The sequence below is a fragment of the Pseudochaenichthys georgianus genome, chromosome 19, assembly GCF_902827115.2.
Source record: "Pseudochaenichthys georgianus chromosome 19, fPseGeo1.2, whole genome shotgun sequence".
In the NCBI taxonomy this organism is placed as follows: Eukaryota; Metazoa; Chordata; class Actinopteri; order Perciformes; family Channichthyidae; genus Pseudochaenichthys; species Pseudochaenichthys georgianus.
In genome coordinates, this window is record NC_047521.1 from 11261813 (window position 1) to 11278518 (window position 16706).

At 40.4% G+C, this 16706-nt stretch overlaps 2 protein-coding genes across 2 annotated transcripts in view; one reads left to right on the forward strand and one right to left on the reverse strand.

The window, feature by feature from the left end:
- Positions 1-243: 243 nt before the first annotated feature.
- On the reverse strand, positions 244-4479 carry LOC117464663 (uncharacterized). Its single transcript, XM_034107203.2, has 8 exons — positions 4373-4479; positions 3302-3398; positions 3099-3212; positions 2745-2904; positions 1916-2585; positions 1142-1311; positions 920-1026; positions 244-438 (listed from the first exon to the last, which is right to left on the reverse strand). The coding sequence occupies exons 2-8, from the start codon at positions 3341-3343 to the stop codon at positions 310-312; spliced, it is 1392 nt and encodes a 463-aa protein (XP_033963094.1). The 5' UTR covers positions 3344-3398; positions 4373-4479; the 3' UTR covers positions 244-309.
- A 2958-nt stretch (positions 4480-7437) lies between these two features.
- The window catches only part of tanc2b (tetratricopeptide repeat, ankyrin repeat and coiled-coil containing 2b), a 185195-nt gene continuing 175926 nt past the window's right edge, over positions 7438-16706 (forward strand). Inside the window, exon 1 of the mRNA XM_071206759.1 lies at positions 7438-7827. The gene's annotated coding sequence lies outside the window, so the exon portion shown is untranslated. The remainder of the gene's footprint in view (positions 7828-16706) is intronic.

Genomic DNA, 16706 nt, shown 5'->3' on the forward strand with positions numbered 1-16706 from the left:
GGGAACCATCCCACATATCTGACATGAGGACATCATTCATAAAACCATTTGATCACTAATGTTCATTTCAATACACCATATCAATTTCTTCAATTATATTTTAACTTCAATTCCACACACCACAGCTTTAATATTTTTTAGATAATTTGCAGTGCCGTACTTAACACATCAATATACAAATAGACAAGAAACAGTACAAAGACAAACTGGTGCATACATTAAAATCACAGAACTGTTCAAATATAAGACACAAACTCATTTATTTAAAACTGTATAACAAAAAGCTGTAAAACATCAGCTCATAAATGTTCACAAGGTCTCACTATAGTCCGTTACCACGGAGAGGGGGCAGGACTGTGTCGTCCTCACTGTTAGTACAGCCCTGAGGGCGGACGTTTCAGCTTCATCTTGGGGAGTGTTCTGGGCAGCAATGTCCAACTGAAAATAAAGGTGGGATTAAGACAAAAAATGCTCAATAAAAAGATTACATTCATAAAAGTTCCTACTAAAAGAGCCTTATTATGCTCATCTTCAGGTGTGCCTCTACTGTGTCTTTTTTCTGCCTGTGCTGCAGCACCTCTTCTCCCTCTTAGCTGACCGACTCTGTTGTGATTTGTGAACAGCTTAGAAATGTCTCGCCCTTTAGCCTGTCACGTTAGCTAGCCAATAGAAGTGCAAGTGTTACGTAGTGATGATAGTATGTCGCAGAAGTAAATAAAGGACTGTGAGGCGTTTCAGGCAGGGGGGGAGTGTGGGGGAGAGAAACTCCCTGTAGGGAACTTTGGGGCTTTAGCCTTTGCAGACCATTTACAGACACCAACACCTATATCAAACACTTCAGGTGAGGGAAAACCCAAAGAAGCATAATCGGGCCCCTTTAGGAGGAGCAGTTACAACAAGTGATTCTGTGTCAGTTTACCTTTGGCTTATGTTCCTGATAATACTTGTTAAAGTCAAGTAATTTCGGGTCCAATTTCAGCCAACCCTTACAGAGTTCACATGTTGTGACTGTATAGGGCCCTGTTCCTGGAAAAGTGGATACAGTATGCATTAGCGCATTAACCAGGATCACTGAATATATCATATTTTGCGCTTCTTTGGGATAATATTCTTCTTGTTCTGCCATTAGCTTTCTACTCACCCCTCTCGATTCTTGACCTGGTCCATTTCTTCAGGCAGTCGAGGTGAAGGTGGCGCACGCTTCCTCTACAATTGCACGGTGACACCAGTGGGTTTTCTGGTGAAGTGTTGACACCGTGGCAGATCCGACACTGGTCCTCTTCTTCCTCCTCAGTTGACTCATCTGATAATCTTCAGAGAGAAGAAAACAACCACACAATTCATTTCAACAAAATGGTATACCCTTAGCCTTGTATACAAATCTGAATCAAGATGAGACCTTTTTTTTTCAATTAAATAAATAAAAAATATTCTGGGGTTACAAATAAGGTTATAAGCTTTTTGTGAAATATTTCCTCAGGTGTGTTGCATAAAGGTTGTTAACTTGCCTAATTGTTTGCACTAAGTCTTTCACGGAAGTTATTATTTTCTATATATAAAATACATTTTAAAGATAGACAGATTTTTTTTGGGTGTCTCAGGAAAATTGCGTCGTGGTACCGTTGTCTCATGTTCAACACACGATTTCAATTTTGGGTCCCTACATTTTTTCGAGGAACGCCTATTAAGGCTTTCATCTCCTTCTAGAAATGCATCAGGGATTAACACTAAGAGGTCAAAGGGTATTCCTTACAGCATGCTAAGGAAATCCTTTCAAAAATGTTTCTAAGGCAGCCTTAGATTAACATTTAAAAATAAAATAAAATTTAAAAAAGTAGCACAGGCCTTTAGCTAGGTCCAAACTTCTGCAGTTAGGCAAACATGTTCTACTAAAAGGTATTCATTATATGATCACCTTTTGTTGAGTCTGCATACCGTCTCTTTGAGGATATCTCTTAGAGACGGGGTGCTTTGGGCAGCTGTAGCCCCTTCCTGGGCTGCCTGACTTTCTTGAACGTGTTTTTCGTGTGAAGTGTTCTCTTTAATATCAGTAAGCAGCTTATTATCATCCACAGGCAGATTATTTAGCAGTGCAGAAGTTCCCGGCCTGGCCTCATTGAAAGCCTGCCATGCTGTGGTGTAAGGTTGAAGACCAGATGGCCTGAATTGATCAACGAGAAAACCGAGGCGTCTATAAAAACAAGCAGGTGTATCTGTTGATGCTAAGTTTGAATAATGAACTCTAGCTGATTTCTCCCAGGAAGCTAATATGTAATCGTCTTCCTCGTCCTGCTCCTCCTCGTCCTCCTCCTCAAATTCCCAGGAAAGTGTATCAGCCGGGCACAGATGTGGCACAGCGGTGGTCTCTCCCAGGAAGCCGTCCTGAGTCTCCGTACTGTCGCTGTCTATGATCTCCTCAGTGTTTGTTTTGTTACAAAGGCGTTTCATCTTGCTATTTCTCCTGAGGAAGTCTGGGCTTTGTGTTTGTCCGCTTGCCTCCCCCTGGGTGGATCCATTTAATCCTCCGTCTTTAACATGCTCGCACCTGTGCTTGTTGTGAGAGTGCAAAAGACTCTCTCCGTTAACTACGCAGAAAGGAGACGCAAGAAAAACACATCACAGCAGATATCAAATAACAGTTCATTCAAAAGTTAGGTGCTTAAGAAAATAAATGTATTCAAGGTAGTGAGAACTGGTGTATTGCTAAACCACCTGCAGTGTAAAATGTATCCAAGAAAACTTACATCTGGATGCCAGGGGGGACTTTGATGTTGTTGCCAGCTCTGCGGTCAAGTTCTGGGAAACAATAGAGTCAGCTTCAACAAAGTCCATTCTCCCACTACGGCATGGGCGGCCTGTCTCTAAACAAGCACTTCTCACAGAGCTGCAGGGGGACGACTTCAGCTGCAAGCAAAAATTATTTGGAGATGAAATCTGTTTCACTTCAGAGGGGTAAAAGATGCGGCTATACTGAAACTCAGTGTTGAAAGATGTCATGAGATCATTGACATGTAGCAATCACTGGGTAAAATGCTGTAGAAATGTTCAACAGCTGGTGGTATCTCTACCAATGGTATACGATTAGGTTGTTTAGTCACCTTTGAGGCACTTCTTTCAGGTGACACAGTCGGTGATAGTGTTGAAGAAGCCTGCGTGCTAGGAACCTCTTCTTTAGCCTCTGTATCTACTTTCTCTCTGTCCAACCTTTGATCCTGATTATGACACAGTTAAAAGAGGCAGTGAGACAAGCGATGCAGAAGGAGGAAGGTTTAATATTAAACTACATAGCAGCTTTCAGTACCCGAAGGGCTGAATCCCGTTTCTTCTTTCTGAACCAAAACATCTTCAGGTCCACTGAGGTTTCAAGGCTCAGTCACTTTCAGATGTGAGGTACAACGCTGAAACACAAAGTAGTTTACAATGTTCGGGATGTCATACCAACATAACAGATGGCAGCTGGCACGTGTGGAAGAACATTTGCAGGCTCAGGTGTGAAATGATCATAGGAAAAGCAAGATAGCAAGGTGTAACACCTTTATCTTGTCAGGTGTTTTCACTGTGTCAGGGTAATGTTACAACCTCAGACATACAGTAATCCACAGGTTAAGGTAACAACTTGTGAATAGCTCCCCCCCTTCATAAACAGTTTACAAACTATAATTTTCAAGTGTTAAAATGTTTTTGGCAAGGGATGTTTGTTTGGCAAACATAATAAAACACCTGAGTATTATTTTGTTAAATTCATTAGATAAATATATATATAAATAACTGTACGTAGCGCTTTTACATATACATCTTATTTGGAGCTAATGTAATGCATGATTCAAGTTATTGCACTTCTTCTAAATTGCTTTGTGTAAAACGTCAGCTAAATTCAATGTAATGTCAAAACCTCAAAACCTATGGTCAACACATTAAACGTTATATTAGTCCAATACCAAATAGTGCCACAAGGTGGTGCCTCCTTTAGTTGCGAGATGAGCTAAAACTTGAAGTTGTGCAGACGGTACCGCCGACGTGACTCCGACCAAGGTCCAATATAAATAAGTAAATTGGTTTAGGATATGCTGTATATTGTTCTATTTCTCGTATATAAATAGTAAATATAACGCCCTAGATACCTAGCATTGCATGTTAGAACGTAAGTACAGTAACATACAGTAAACGTGTTAAAAATATTCGTACTGTAGCCTTTCAAGCTAATCTGCTAACTCTTCTAGCCTCATGCTGCTAGCTCCCTCAGCCTACATTAAAAGTTGCATTACGTTAACTTTACCTGTGTCATGTGAAAAATAGAGTAATCTATTATAACAATAGTTGTACTAACACAGCAATATATATGTATGTATATGTACCACCAGCGTTAACTCACTCTTTATACGGAGCGATGAAGGCAGTTACAGGAAAAAGTAAAGTTGACTGCTGTAAACCTCCATGCTGTTTTTTTGTTTTTAAATGACGGGTTTCCATGGAAATACAGGTAATATGCACGTCTTTATAACTGATGTTCGCCCATAGAGATGTAAACAAAAAACAGCATGTTTGTTTTCTTGTTGTCATGAAGTCTTTAAATCTTTAGTACTTTTTTTATGCATGCTTAGGTAACATTACGCTGTCTTTGGGTCTTTTCTGCTGTAACAATGTAAATGTCCCCTCTGTGGGACTAATAAAGGTATTCTGATTCTGATTGAGCAAAGGCCTGGCTCTCCCTAGCAACAGTTGTTATGGTTACTGTTGCTACTGTATGTTTGGTGAGATTCTGAGTTGCAATAATACTAGTATCAAGATGTTTTAACTGTTTTATTAAAACACTGGAAAAGACTAAAAACCCTATTTTCTATCTGCTCGTTTTACATGTTGGGTGGGTCACCAATCTTTATACCAACATTTGAAATATTTTGTTTACATAACATATAGTGAATTACACATAAGCATGGTCTTTGCTGCATCTGTGTAGTGTGTATCCCAGGAAAAACACCTCATGAAAATTCTGGGGTACTCAATAATAATGTATGCCTCTTCTCCCACACAGGTACACTGATTCTTCTGTGTGAATCTGGGACATGTACTCTGAGGAAAGCCATCATTTCCTGCAGTGTACTCACAGAGTGTTCAACCCGCGCTTCGCTCCAGGTAATGTTCCCTTTCACTGATACAGACAGACAGATGTGAGCATCTTATTGTCAGATGCAGGATCCAGCCATGTTGTCTTTAAATGCTTTTGGTGTTGGAAAGACAAGTATGACTAGTGTATGAATCTCAACCCCCTCCTGAACAAATATATGACTAATAATAGCACAGACTCTGTTATCTGTCAGTGACCATTAGCATAACATCTAAGAGTGGCTTAGAGCTCCGGTAGATTAGCCGAAGATCCGGGGCCAGGCTTCATTGAGTCCCTCTCTGGCTCCCTTCGACTCTGCTGATCTCCCCACAATCTAGGCCCCATTAATCTCACCCCCCCTTGCAGTCCGTTGCAGGCAGAGTGGGCCGCACACACTCACCTTTACTGTTTTCATTCTTAAAAATTCAGGGAGGGAAGGTATAAGAGAAGGCAGAGGAGAGGTAGAGAAAAAGCTCTGGAAGGATTTGATTCAAAGCCAGTGGAAGCATTTGCAGAGGTGGGAGGTGTGGTATTGGGGGGGGGGTAACCACTTGGTTATCTGTGACCACCTCGTCCATCACGCACGCACGCGCGCACACACACACACACACACACACACACACACACACACACACACACACACACACACACACACACACACACACACACACACACACACACACACACACACACACACACACACACACACACACACACACACACACACACACACACACACACACACACACACACACACACACACACACACACACACACTGTCAGGAACTCTGCACCAAAGCCAGTTTCCAGGGCCTCCCTTAGGTATTTCTCATTACTGTTTACAGAGCGAACCTTTTAGAGCACAAATATGTCCTTTGGTGGTTTCTTTTGTCTGCCAACTGAAGGATATATTTAGTTATATATCACATAGAGGCTGAGATGTAGGATGTTAGCTTGTCTTTATCCTGGCAATTGCGGTATTAAAGGATTAACTTCTATCTTAAAAGACCAAAGGTTAATTATCGAGTTTACACATATTGCACACTTCTTTAGATATAATAAAACACCTTCCTGTAATTTAGTAATTAAGAAGTGAGCTGTACTCATACAGTATATTACATCCAATGGCTGTGTACAGTTAAGTTGCCAAAGGCTGAAAAGTGAGGTGACGTAGAAAAAAGATTTTCCTAATCAATTCTTGTTGTCACTGTATAAATCTACCAACCCTCACACTGAAGAGGACAAAGGTCACAAAAACTGTAGGCCCAGGATTTTTGTATGCACTTTCTTTGACAGGAAGCAGGATAAGAGACAGCCTGCAAATCAGAGGTAAATATACAGAGGCTGTAGATTTGTGCTGAAACCTCAAAATGACCCCAAGTCACTTTATAGAGGCAACTGCAATAAATGGTTCTTCCTCTTTTCCCCATATCAAAATACTTATTGTGAGTTAATCACACAGAAGAGAATAAGTAGATTACAGCTCATGCCAGCTAAGCACATTATTATTTATTTTGTAATCAGCACTAATGGGGTGGTAAATACAAAAATGTATTTAAACTGTGACCGCCATTTATTATAACAACAAGTATAACAACCACTAATATAATCAATATGTTCCCTTTTGAATGGCCCTTTCAGCCAACAATGTATAGTTTAATTGTGATTTAGGTCAGCAGAGAGCCATTTAACTTGTATTCCACAATCATGCTCTGCGTGTAGTTAATTTTTCCCAATGCAACATCTCTGATTGTAATTCTGGCTGATAGGCCTGTAATTTTATTGACCGATTGGAAAGAGGTCAAGATAATGCCGGACGCTAGCCAACCTCTTTCCCATCTATCATTTTAAAATGTCAAATGCCATTATCTGCAGGGGAGAGACATTGAAATTTGATTGGGATCGACCTTGTTTCTTTTGAATAATTATGAATGATTTAGGTATCAGTGCCTTATTTTATCATAAATAATGCATAGCCTAAACCCGCCTTCCACCCCCATTGTATGTTTTCCTTTGCACCGTCTGTAAGCCAGGGATTTCGTCAAGTTAGACAGAGAAAACATACTATACCGGAAATGTAGAAGAGATGTCCAGAAAAAATATTATAAATCGAAATACATTTATTAGCATTGGTTTCATATGTATTATTTAACCAAATGTTATTTTCGTTGGCGCGTTTTGCAGAGGACAATGCAAACGTTGAAACTATATCGTGTTTTATTTTGAAAGCGAGTACCGGAAGTAGCATTTTTAATGTATTTACGTGAATTGACACAGTGCTAGGCAGGTCAGCGCTCAATGTTGCGGCGGCGCTGCGTGGCACTGGGCACCGACTGGCTCTGACTGCACCACACACACATAACTTCAGTTGTGAATGGCCCCCGGCACATGGCACATTTGGCGGGCGAAAAGTAGCTGTCAGTCCGGGCACCGCTACCTGCTGCAGACCGTGTTCGCGCTGCGTAAGCCCATGGGTGTCGCTACAGTGACCGCCTTCTGCATTGGGACTGAATGCAGCCTCTTTGATCAGTGCAGTTATTTTCAGAGTCACTCGCTCAAGCTATTTCGGACCGATTGGAAACGTGCAGACCGGTCGGTTGGTTTGGATTGAGGAGCCGTACGGAGCGCTGCTGCAGACACCGCGGCTACCGGGGCAGGGGATCAGGCTCGGATGTGATGCCAAAAAACTGTCCAGAAAAACAAAGGTTCAAGTCTAGGAAAAGGTATTTTGTCCTTCTCTTGTACAGCAACTTCTGCTCTTTTTGCAGCTAAGCCTATTTTTCATTTTATAGTGTATTTGATTTACATTGAATACAGTGTGTTTGTTATAGGTGTCATGCTCCTGCAGCAATCTATAACCTATAATGCCTGTGTTGCTGCTGCTTAGGCAAAGCCCAGCCACCCAGCTAAGCCAATAAATACCCCCAGCAGTGTTTAATGAGATAGACTTAGCTGGTCCTTTGTACACAACAACAAGCTTGTTTTGTCAGTAGACAGCAACATGTGTATTGTGTTTTCACAAGTTCGTAACACATTGTTTTGTGAAAAGCATACATTTTATTTGTGACAGTTATTCATACATATATTTTAAATATATTTAAGAGAGGCCATAATCCAGAATATGCAGCTATGTGTAAAACAGACCTTGCTGTGTCAGGGTGAATTAATATTAAGGTTATTAATTTGTGCACCAAATATATTACCACCTTGTATGGTGAAAACACTGCAGTTAACAGATACTTATCTTCTATGTGTGTAACCTGTATTCAACGCATACAGTCTAAAGGTATAAGGGGGTTGCCCACCCAGACAACAAGCTGTCCATGAGGTGCCGAGGTTTATACAGAAGAAGCTGTTCTTACTTGTTCAATGGCTTCAGGCCAGCGCTTACCTCCGCCTATTATCTGACATCTGGTCCTTCTCGACGGGGTCTTATGTGGTAATAGTATGTTTCAACAAAGGCTGTTAATCTGTGTAATGTCTGTTGTTTGCAAGGAGAAAACACTATTTTCCCTATGATCACCATTCAACACTTTATATGGTGTGTCTGCTGGATGGGGAATGTTACGAGATGTCGAAACCTTGGAAGTTCTTTTAGGCTGGTTAGGATGAAACATGGTGCAGATTTGTAAAATGGTAAAACTGTCATAAAAAAAACTGTAATTTTAAGGGCATAGTATATACACACAGTTTTAAACTCTCAAGCTGTGTCTTTATAGTATCCAGATACTGCTGTGATAAAGCATTTCTCCAAAAACTAGGACTGTCTGCAGACTGGTAAGATTTCGGTTCCAGTACTCATGGTTATTGTATGAGGCTGGAGATTACTGCTGTCTCGCTGTACTTTTTTTATTCAAGTTCTTGGTTGTCAGCTCGGCTCGGCACAGATAAAAGACAGTTATCCTCAAAGCGTTCACTCATCACATCAATAACATATACGCTAGTTTAGCTTTTCTCTTGATCTCCTACTCCTGACATACATCTGTGAGTTCATAGTGAAGAGGTTTTCCATTATGAAATCACAATGTTATTCTTTTTTTGGTCGACCAGCCCTAAACCTTTTGTCTGTTCAGTACTTATCTCTCCATGCTCAGGGGGGTAATGACAAGGCCTTGTTTTCCACAGTCCGAGCCAACACAGTCCCTCCTGTCCCACTCACTGACAAGCCACATGTTAAAACAAAGATATTCTGCTGCAGCAAATTGGCGAAGGATTTCTCCTCAACTTAAGTTGACAGAACATAGCCTTTATTTCCACGCTGTGGTTAAAAAATGTACAGTATGAATAAAACATGTCTCACATCTTTGAATCAAAACTGATACTAAAAGAAGGCCCTAAACTTCCCATATCAGTATTGAACCAGATAAAATGTAATTAATTGTTTAGAGCAAAATCGTTATCATTAATTATGCAAGCCTAATTGAATGTGAATATGTCATAAATTCAATTTACATTGAACATGAAATCTCTGTTTGCTTCTCAGTGGTCAATCCTTAATATAAATGTCCACCCTACAACACTAAACCTCTCCATTCCATTAAAAACAACTTATTGTGATATTTAGCTTTTAGTCCATGTTGTTGAGATGGTATGTGTTTATGTTGCACTGGGTATCTATTAGGTAGAGTTCGAAACATCTAGGCATTACAATGCCTTAACTATGTGTTTCTTATTCTAACTATAACAACAAAGCTCTCCTAACACCTGGAAGTCAGTCTTTCAAATGTTATAAATCACTGCATTTTTAACCATCAGAAGGCAACATTTGTCATAAAATAATCAGGTTGTAGATTAATATTGCATTATATTTTAAAGTTTTGAATCTTAAGATTACTTTGAAGCTGTTTATAGCCCACTTTACGCAACGTACACTATAAGAAACATGTATGACACTACTGCACTTTATTCTTTAAAGTGGTTTTATTTAATTAAGAGCCTTTAACTGCACAAACTGCTTGACTGCTCCTTTTGATATGTAAAGTATGCGAGTTATAAAGGCTCTTTTGGTGAGCATTTTTGACTGAGCCAAACTAGGTGTTGCTCTAAAATAAGAGATAATTTTCCATACAGGAAAATAAAGGTGTTTGATTCATTTCCCCTGAGCGTTGAGGGAAATGGCTCTCTGTATGGTGTTTTAATCAGGAAAAGCAGTAAAGGAAATTATAACTGCTTATCGGGAAAAAAATGCTTGGCTTTTTAGTTTTTTATGTACTGCTGTATGAATAGCGTAATCATCACTTTAGAAAAAATGCAGTGTAAAGGGAATTCAAATTGATATTTCGGTCATAATTTATTTCCTCTCTTGGCCAGTAATTCAATTCCAAGCCCCAAGAGTGGGCGAGGCAGGTATATTAGAAATACAAGGCAACCGGAATGACTGATATGTCGTCATACACAGACTACCAGTAGAAACTCAGCGAACCACCATCCGCAGCTTTGAACACATTGAGAAATCTGTGGATAAAGATATACTTGATGGTCCGTAAAACATTCTAAAATTGCCTCATTTGGAAGAGACAACGGTGCACTGAACTCCTTTAATGAGGGACGGATCCTCCATAGGCATGTCCCTCATTTTAGTACAGCCCTTTGATTATGAGATAATGATGCAAAAAAGGCTTCTTTCTTAGTGCCTCATTCTTTCTTGTTAGTGAATGGAACCGGAGGTAAGATGGACCGTTTCATCTTGGCTATTCTGCTCTGCTGTCAGAAGAATAATGCTGTGGTTAGTCGCTGCTGCTACCCTTTGTCTTCTGTATTGCTGGGAGTTGGTGACATTCATTGAGTCCTGATGGGTTTATTTTGACTGAGCTTCAGTTCTTACCTACTTGTAACACATCGCCTGGGACTAATGCCCCTTTCACACCAGCGCCTTTTCAGCTCCGGCTCGGAGCTAGAGCCTGAAAAGCGCCGGGTTTTCCAGTTCACACCGGAGCTGCGGCGGCTCTTAGCTCCGGAATCCGCTTCATTTCCAGCTCCAAAAAATTGTCGGTCCAGAGGCAAGAGCTTTGGAGCTAAGAGGTGACGTCGCTTACGTCTCTCTTACGTCGAGGCGTGCAGGAAACTAAACCCACCTCCCATGGGTCGACTGTTATGCCTGCCTACAAGCAGTAGTGCTTATAAACACACTTTATAAAGTCAGGCAACACTAACCAGGCTTCGTGTGATTCTGTTTATCTGTACCTTACTTTGACCATCCGTTCACTGTTATCGATCATTGTGGAGAGAGGCAGACGTGTTGTTTTGTATTATTGCAGCTATCGGATTAGAGTAGTCAGTTTAGCTTCGGTTGCTATGCTAACATCACCCATTTTATACCAGAGACACTTTCATAACAGCGTTGTGATACCAAACAGTGTCAATTCAGACTGACACACATTCACTTAGGCTAAGGGGAACTGGGGATATGCATCAGCTGCTTGTGTGAGTCGGACAGTGAATACTTTAGAGCGGCCGCTGCCGTGTGAGCTAACCGGGAGCTAACGGGAGAATAAAGTCCCGTGGAAGAGCAGCCAGCACTGCAGCGGTCGGTAAATGCTGCAGAAACACATTAATAAACAATGAACCACGGCACTCTGGAGCAAAGTATAAGGTTGGAGAAGTCGTTATTCAATTTATTCTGGCTTCGTGTGATTAAAAGCAACACGATCATCGACCCGACGCTGTTGTTGTTGTTGTTGTTGTGAGCTTCCGTTGGGGAGCAAATCAGCGATGTAAACGGTGACGTCATGACGCAGCAAGGGCAGCTCTGGGGCGCCAGTGGGCGGTGTGCACAGAGCGGGAGCTGAAAAGGGAAACCGGAGCTGAATCAGAAAAGCTCCCGCTCGGAGCTAGAAACTGAAAAGCGCTGGTGTGAAAGCCGCATAAATGAAGTTTGTGTTAGAATTCAGCCCTCTCTTGCTGCAGCCTCAGACACTTGAGGTTGTTCTGGGGTATTATTCGTCACACATACCATGGCTTTCTGGGGTTTTGTTATAGCAGAAGAGGGCTTTCAACAAAACCACTACCAACATTTGACAACATCTTGGAACATGTTAGTATGGGACATTTCTGTGATTCACAAAAACCCAACGATAAGGTGCTGGTGTGACTGTTTTGTATTTCTGGTACATGTTGTTGCGTGTTTGTCTTCAAAGAAGTCGAATGCACCTTTTTAAAAAAAAAAAAAAAAAAAAAAGTATCCAGCAGCTCAACCAGAAATACAGCACAGGATCAAAGTGCTTCAGTGTTTTTGTTTGCTATATACAAGGAAGCCTATTATAATGATATGTAGTCCTAGTTGTGGTTTAATAATAATGAATGGGAGCAGTGCATTAATATATTATGACTTGAGGTTTGGGATTATTTTTGCTTAATACTTTAGCACTGCTTGCATCTCATAGCATTGTATTTTGTATCTAGAAGCTGCATGTGTTCAGCTGCCATGAGTCGTTGCTTACAGATCATTACAGAAGTAGTTTTGTAACTATTACCACAGCATTTTATGTCCTTAAACAGAAGGTGTGAAATAAGATGTGCTGTTTAAAATCAAAAGGGCTGTAGAGAGTTTATTGTCTGATATGTATATACCCTTCCTTGCTATTTCTTCTTTGCTATGCTTCTCCATTAAATACCTCATCTGATTTCAAAAATCTAGAAACCAAAGATTTGTAGGCCCATCAAGAGCACTTTTCGATTTTAAGAATATTCAGACATTTGATTTTTAATGTGACAGAACATCTTTTTAATATCCAATAATTAAAATGGAAATAACGTGCCCAAAAAATATTGAGGTTAGCAGAGGTTATCTAGGTTATGTCTTATGTCTTATTTTTATATATATATATATATATATAAAAAAAAAAATATATATATATATTAGGGCTGTCAAGTTAACGCGCTAATAACGCGCTAACGCAAAAAAAAATTAACGCCACTAATTATTTTAAAGCGATTAACGCATGTGTATTTTTTTTCCTCGGCCGCCCCGTAGTTTCAGAGCGCATCGAGTTTAAAATACCATCTACAAGCTGATGCTGCTGACAGCCCCGCTCCTGCCGCCTGCTTGTGGCAGACCACACTTCCACGCTCACCGGCAGGCACCGACTGGCCATCGGGAGAACCGGGAGGGTGTGTGTACTGTATATGTGGCCCGAGCGAGCGAGAGAGAGACCTTACGTGCATTGTTGTTGTTAGCATCGGGTGCTAGCTAGCTGCGCTAACGGATATAAGGAGCTGTTTAAATGAAAACAGAGGAGCGCTCTATCCACACAACTGCGCCGAGCACTTGACTTTATGCAGGCAGCCAGACAGTGGGACATTGTAGGAGAAGTCAGCACACCCATGATTGCAGTAACATGATTGCAGGGTCCAGGCAGCTCCCGTTCGAGCATATGCCTTGAGTTGCACATAGCTCCAACGTTCCAACACACACACACACACACACACACACACACACACACACACACACACACACACACACACACACACACACACACACACACACACACACACACACACACACACACACACACACACACACACACACACACACACACACACACACACACACACACACACACACACACACACACCATTTGTATTGTATGAGAGAGGTTCCAGGTTGAATTGAGACGAATATTTGTAATGTTCAGAGGTTGTTTAATATTCATGAGAATATTTGTCATTGTTCAAATGATAACAAACATTAGCATAAAGCATATTTGTCCACTCATATGTTGATAAGAGTATTACAAACTTGAAAAATATTCCTCTAAGGTTAGAACAGATCAAAAATGTGCGATTAATTTGCGATTAATCGCGATTAACTATGGACAATCATGCGATTAATCGCGATTAAATATTTTAATCGACAGACAGCCCTAATATATATATATGGAAACAGGCCTTCTGATATATACTGGGAAGGATTTGGTCATTAAATATATGCACAGAAAACCTTATGTAGGGGTCACCGTGGTCCATTGCGCTGTGTGTGAAACATCCGGCTTTGTAAGCCAACAATCAGAAAATAGACTACTTGTATACTTATAATCATTATGAACAAAAGTGATTGGCTGGCACGCTGTGTTTTTAGTTTGTACAACAAACAACACGTTTTGAAACCAGTGGAAGTGGAGTACACCTGCTGGCTCAAGTGGCCTTTGAATGCCCTGCAGAAGTAATTTAAGTGGTGTTCTTTTGTTTGGATGTAGAAAATTATCTTTCAAAAAGCTTATAAGGCGTGAGAGATGCTGACGTGTAACAACATGTTCAAACGTATGTATTTGTGTGAAAAAAGCCTGAGACTATAATCCTGTTTTTGCTGAGGCTGTGCACCTATTCCACCCTAGTTTGCACTGATATATTTCATATTGGCAGTTACTGCTGTGACTGGAGTCTTTGGGCTTACTGCTGCATTGCAGCTTCAAGTTAATCACTTCTCTCTGGACAAGTGGAAGTGTTACATGCATTCTTGTATGTGTGCTTGCGCTTAAATAACATGGCATTACCTGATTCTGCCAAGATGGGGAGGCTGTTAGATAACAAAGATTGGCTGTATCCACTCGGTCTGCCACTCAAACTCCCCTCCTGGGAGCCTGAAGATCCCTGTTAGCCTATTAGGCAGCTGCTTGAGCCGACCCCAGCTGCTGATGCTAGATGAATGGAATAGTATTCATCAGGCTTGAAAGCTGTGTCTCATAGCTGGAACAACAGCTATGAGACACAGCCTACACTTTGCAATGTTGTTGGGAGCAACCAGTGACCTCTGTTCCCCCCCCCTTTATGTGCATAGTTTTACACCCACTAGGTAGATTCTTCATGTGTTTTCTTCTGTACAATATAAGGATGTCACGACAGAAGAAATGTAATATCTCGTATACCTCAACATACACTAATTTATTACGGCTGCGTTTCTGTATTTTTTTGGAAGTTCAACCAGTCAATATGCCCTCTGTAATATTTGTTGCTGTTGTTGTGCTCTCCTTCAAACAACTGTTTGAAGGGTTTTTATCTTCTTTATATCTTATCAATGACAAAACAAGAATTTTTTAGACAAAACCCTGGAATTTGAGATACTTGGTAGGACATTTTCTGAAAATGTATAGACCCAAACTAAAATTCAACGAGTCTAAAAGATAATCATTTATTTATTTGTGCAGCTCACAACTGCTGGTGTCACTATTAGCAGATTAGTAAGGAATTAACCATCCATCTTGAAGGTTGCTTAATGTAACTGTGTGCTAGAATAGGTTCAGCACAAGACAAATAGTGTTATCATGCCATCTACTTAATGCTCGCGCATTGACACTCCTGCTGCAAAGGCTCTTTCAATGTGGTCTGTCGGCTTGAGGTTGTAAATGAAACAGTAGCACTCTGTCATATCTAAATAGCTCCACTGTTCCTCTGTGTGTGGTGCCCAGTTAGCAGTAGGAGATGGGCCCCCGCTCTGTGATGTGAAGTGCCCCTAATGGGTTAACTCCATTATAATTTGCCAGGCATTTCTGTGTCTGTAGAACATAGTGGAAACGTTGTTGTTAATACAGATGCTTCCATTGCCTTTGTGTGCTAAAACAGGGTGTGACGATAAGTGTAGGAGTGTGGGAGAAAAAGAGTTTGTGAAAAGTAGCATTGTTTTGAGTGTGGGCCACCACGGTTTTCAATGATACCCTTTGTATTAAGTACTATAAGAAATTGAAAATATCACCAGACCAACAGCTGAAGAGGATACCGTTCAACAGTAACCCTGTATGTAGTAGCTTGGATACTCTTTTGTCAACTACTGTTTCCAAGGTCAAGAATGACCTTTTAATCCCATAATATATGTTATGACATCTGTCTTTACTGAGCATTTAGCCAATGAGAGGCTAGTTCAGTGTAGTCAGTCAGTGTACGCTTTACAACCAATAATGTTATTCTTCCAAGTGTTGTTTACACATGATCTGAGTTGATGACATTAGTTTATTATCACTTGCAGTAGATTGTGCACAGGTTTTCTCATCGTTTTTGTGATATCAGATCTTATCATTTTGCACCATTGCAGCAAAAGAGTCTGCAGGGTTTTATTGCATCTACTTTATTTCCTTTGTAGAAGAAGAAGAGGAATAAGTATATACATAATTTGAAAACAAATTCAGGATTTTTAGATCCCTCCAGTGTGTCCCCAGTCAAAACACTATGTTACCAGTACCACCAACCAATATTGCCATTGTGAATGTTTTCGTAGTAGTAGATAGTTAATTTGCTTTATTGGCTACAGTTTAAAAGACTCCAATAATGGTTTCAGGGAGTTTAACTAGCTTTTTTTAGTGTTTACAACCAATGTGCTGAACCTAATAAAGGCAATTGTTTTAAAAATATAACTAGTTTCGTACTCAACTGTTGAAGATTTTTTTACTGCAAGTTATGTCCTGATATACTCAGATTTGTATATCATATAACATTTGATATCTTAGACTTGCATAACTATTTACAAATTACTCTTAAGAAATAAATAATGTTGTGAAAATGAGACATTGTTGATTTTTCAAATATATTTTGCTGCGTTTGCTTTGATATACAAAAGAAGAAGCAACAAACTGCAAAGGAAGCCATATAGCTCACTGATTGCTTTACCAAACAT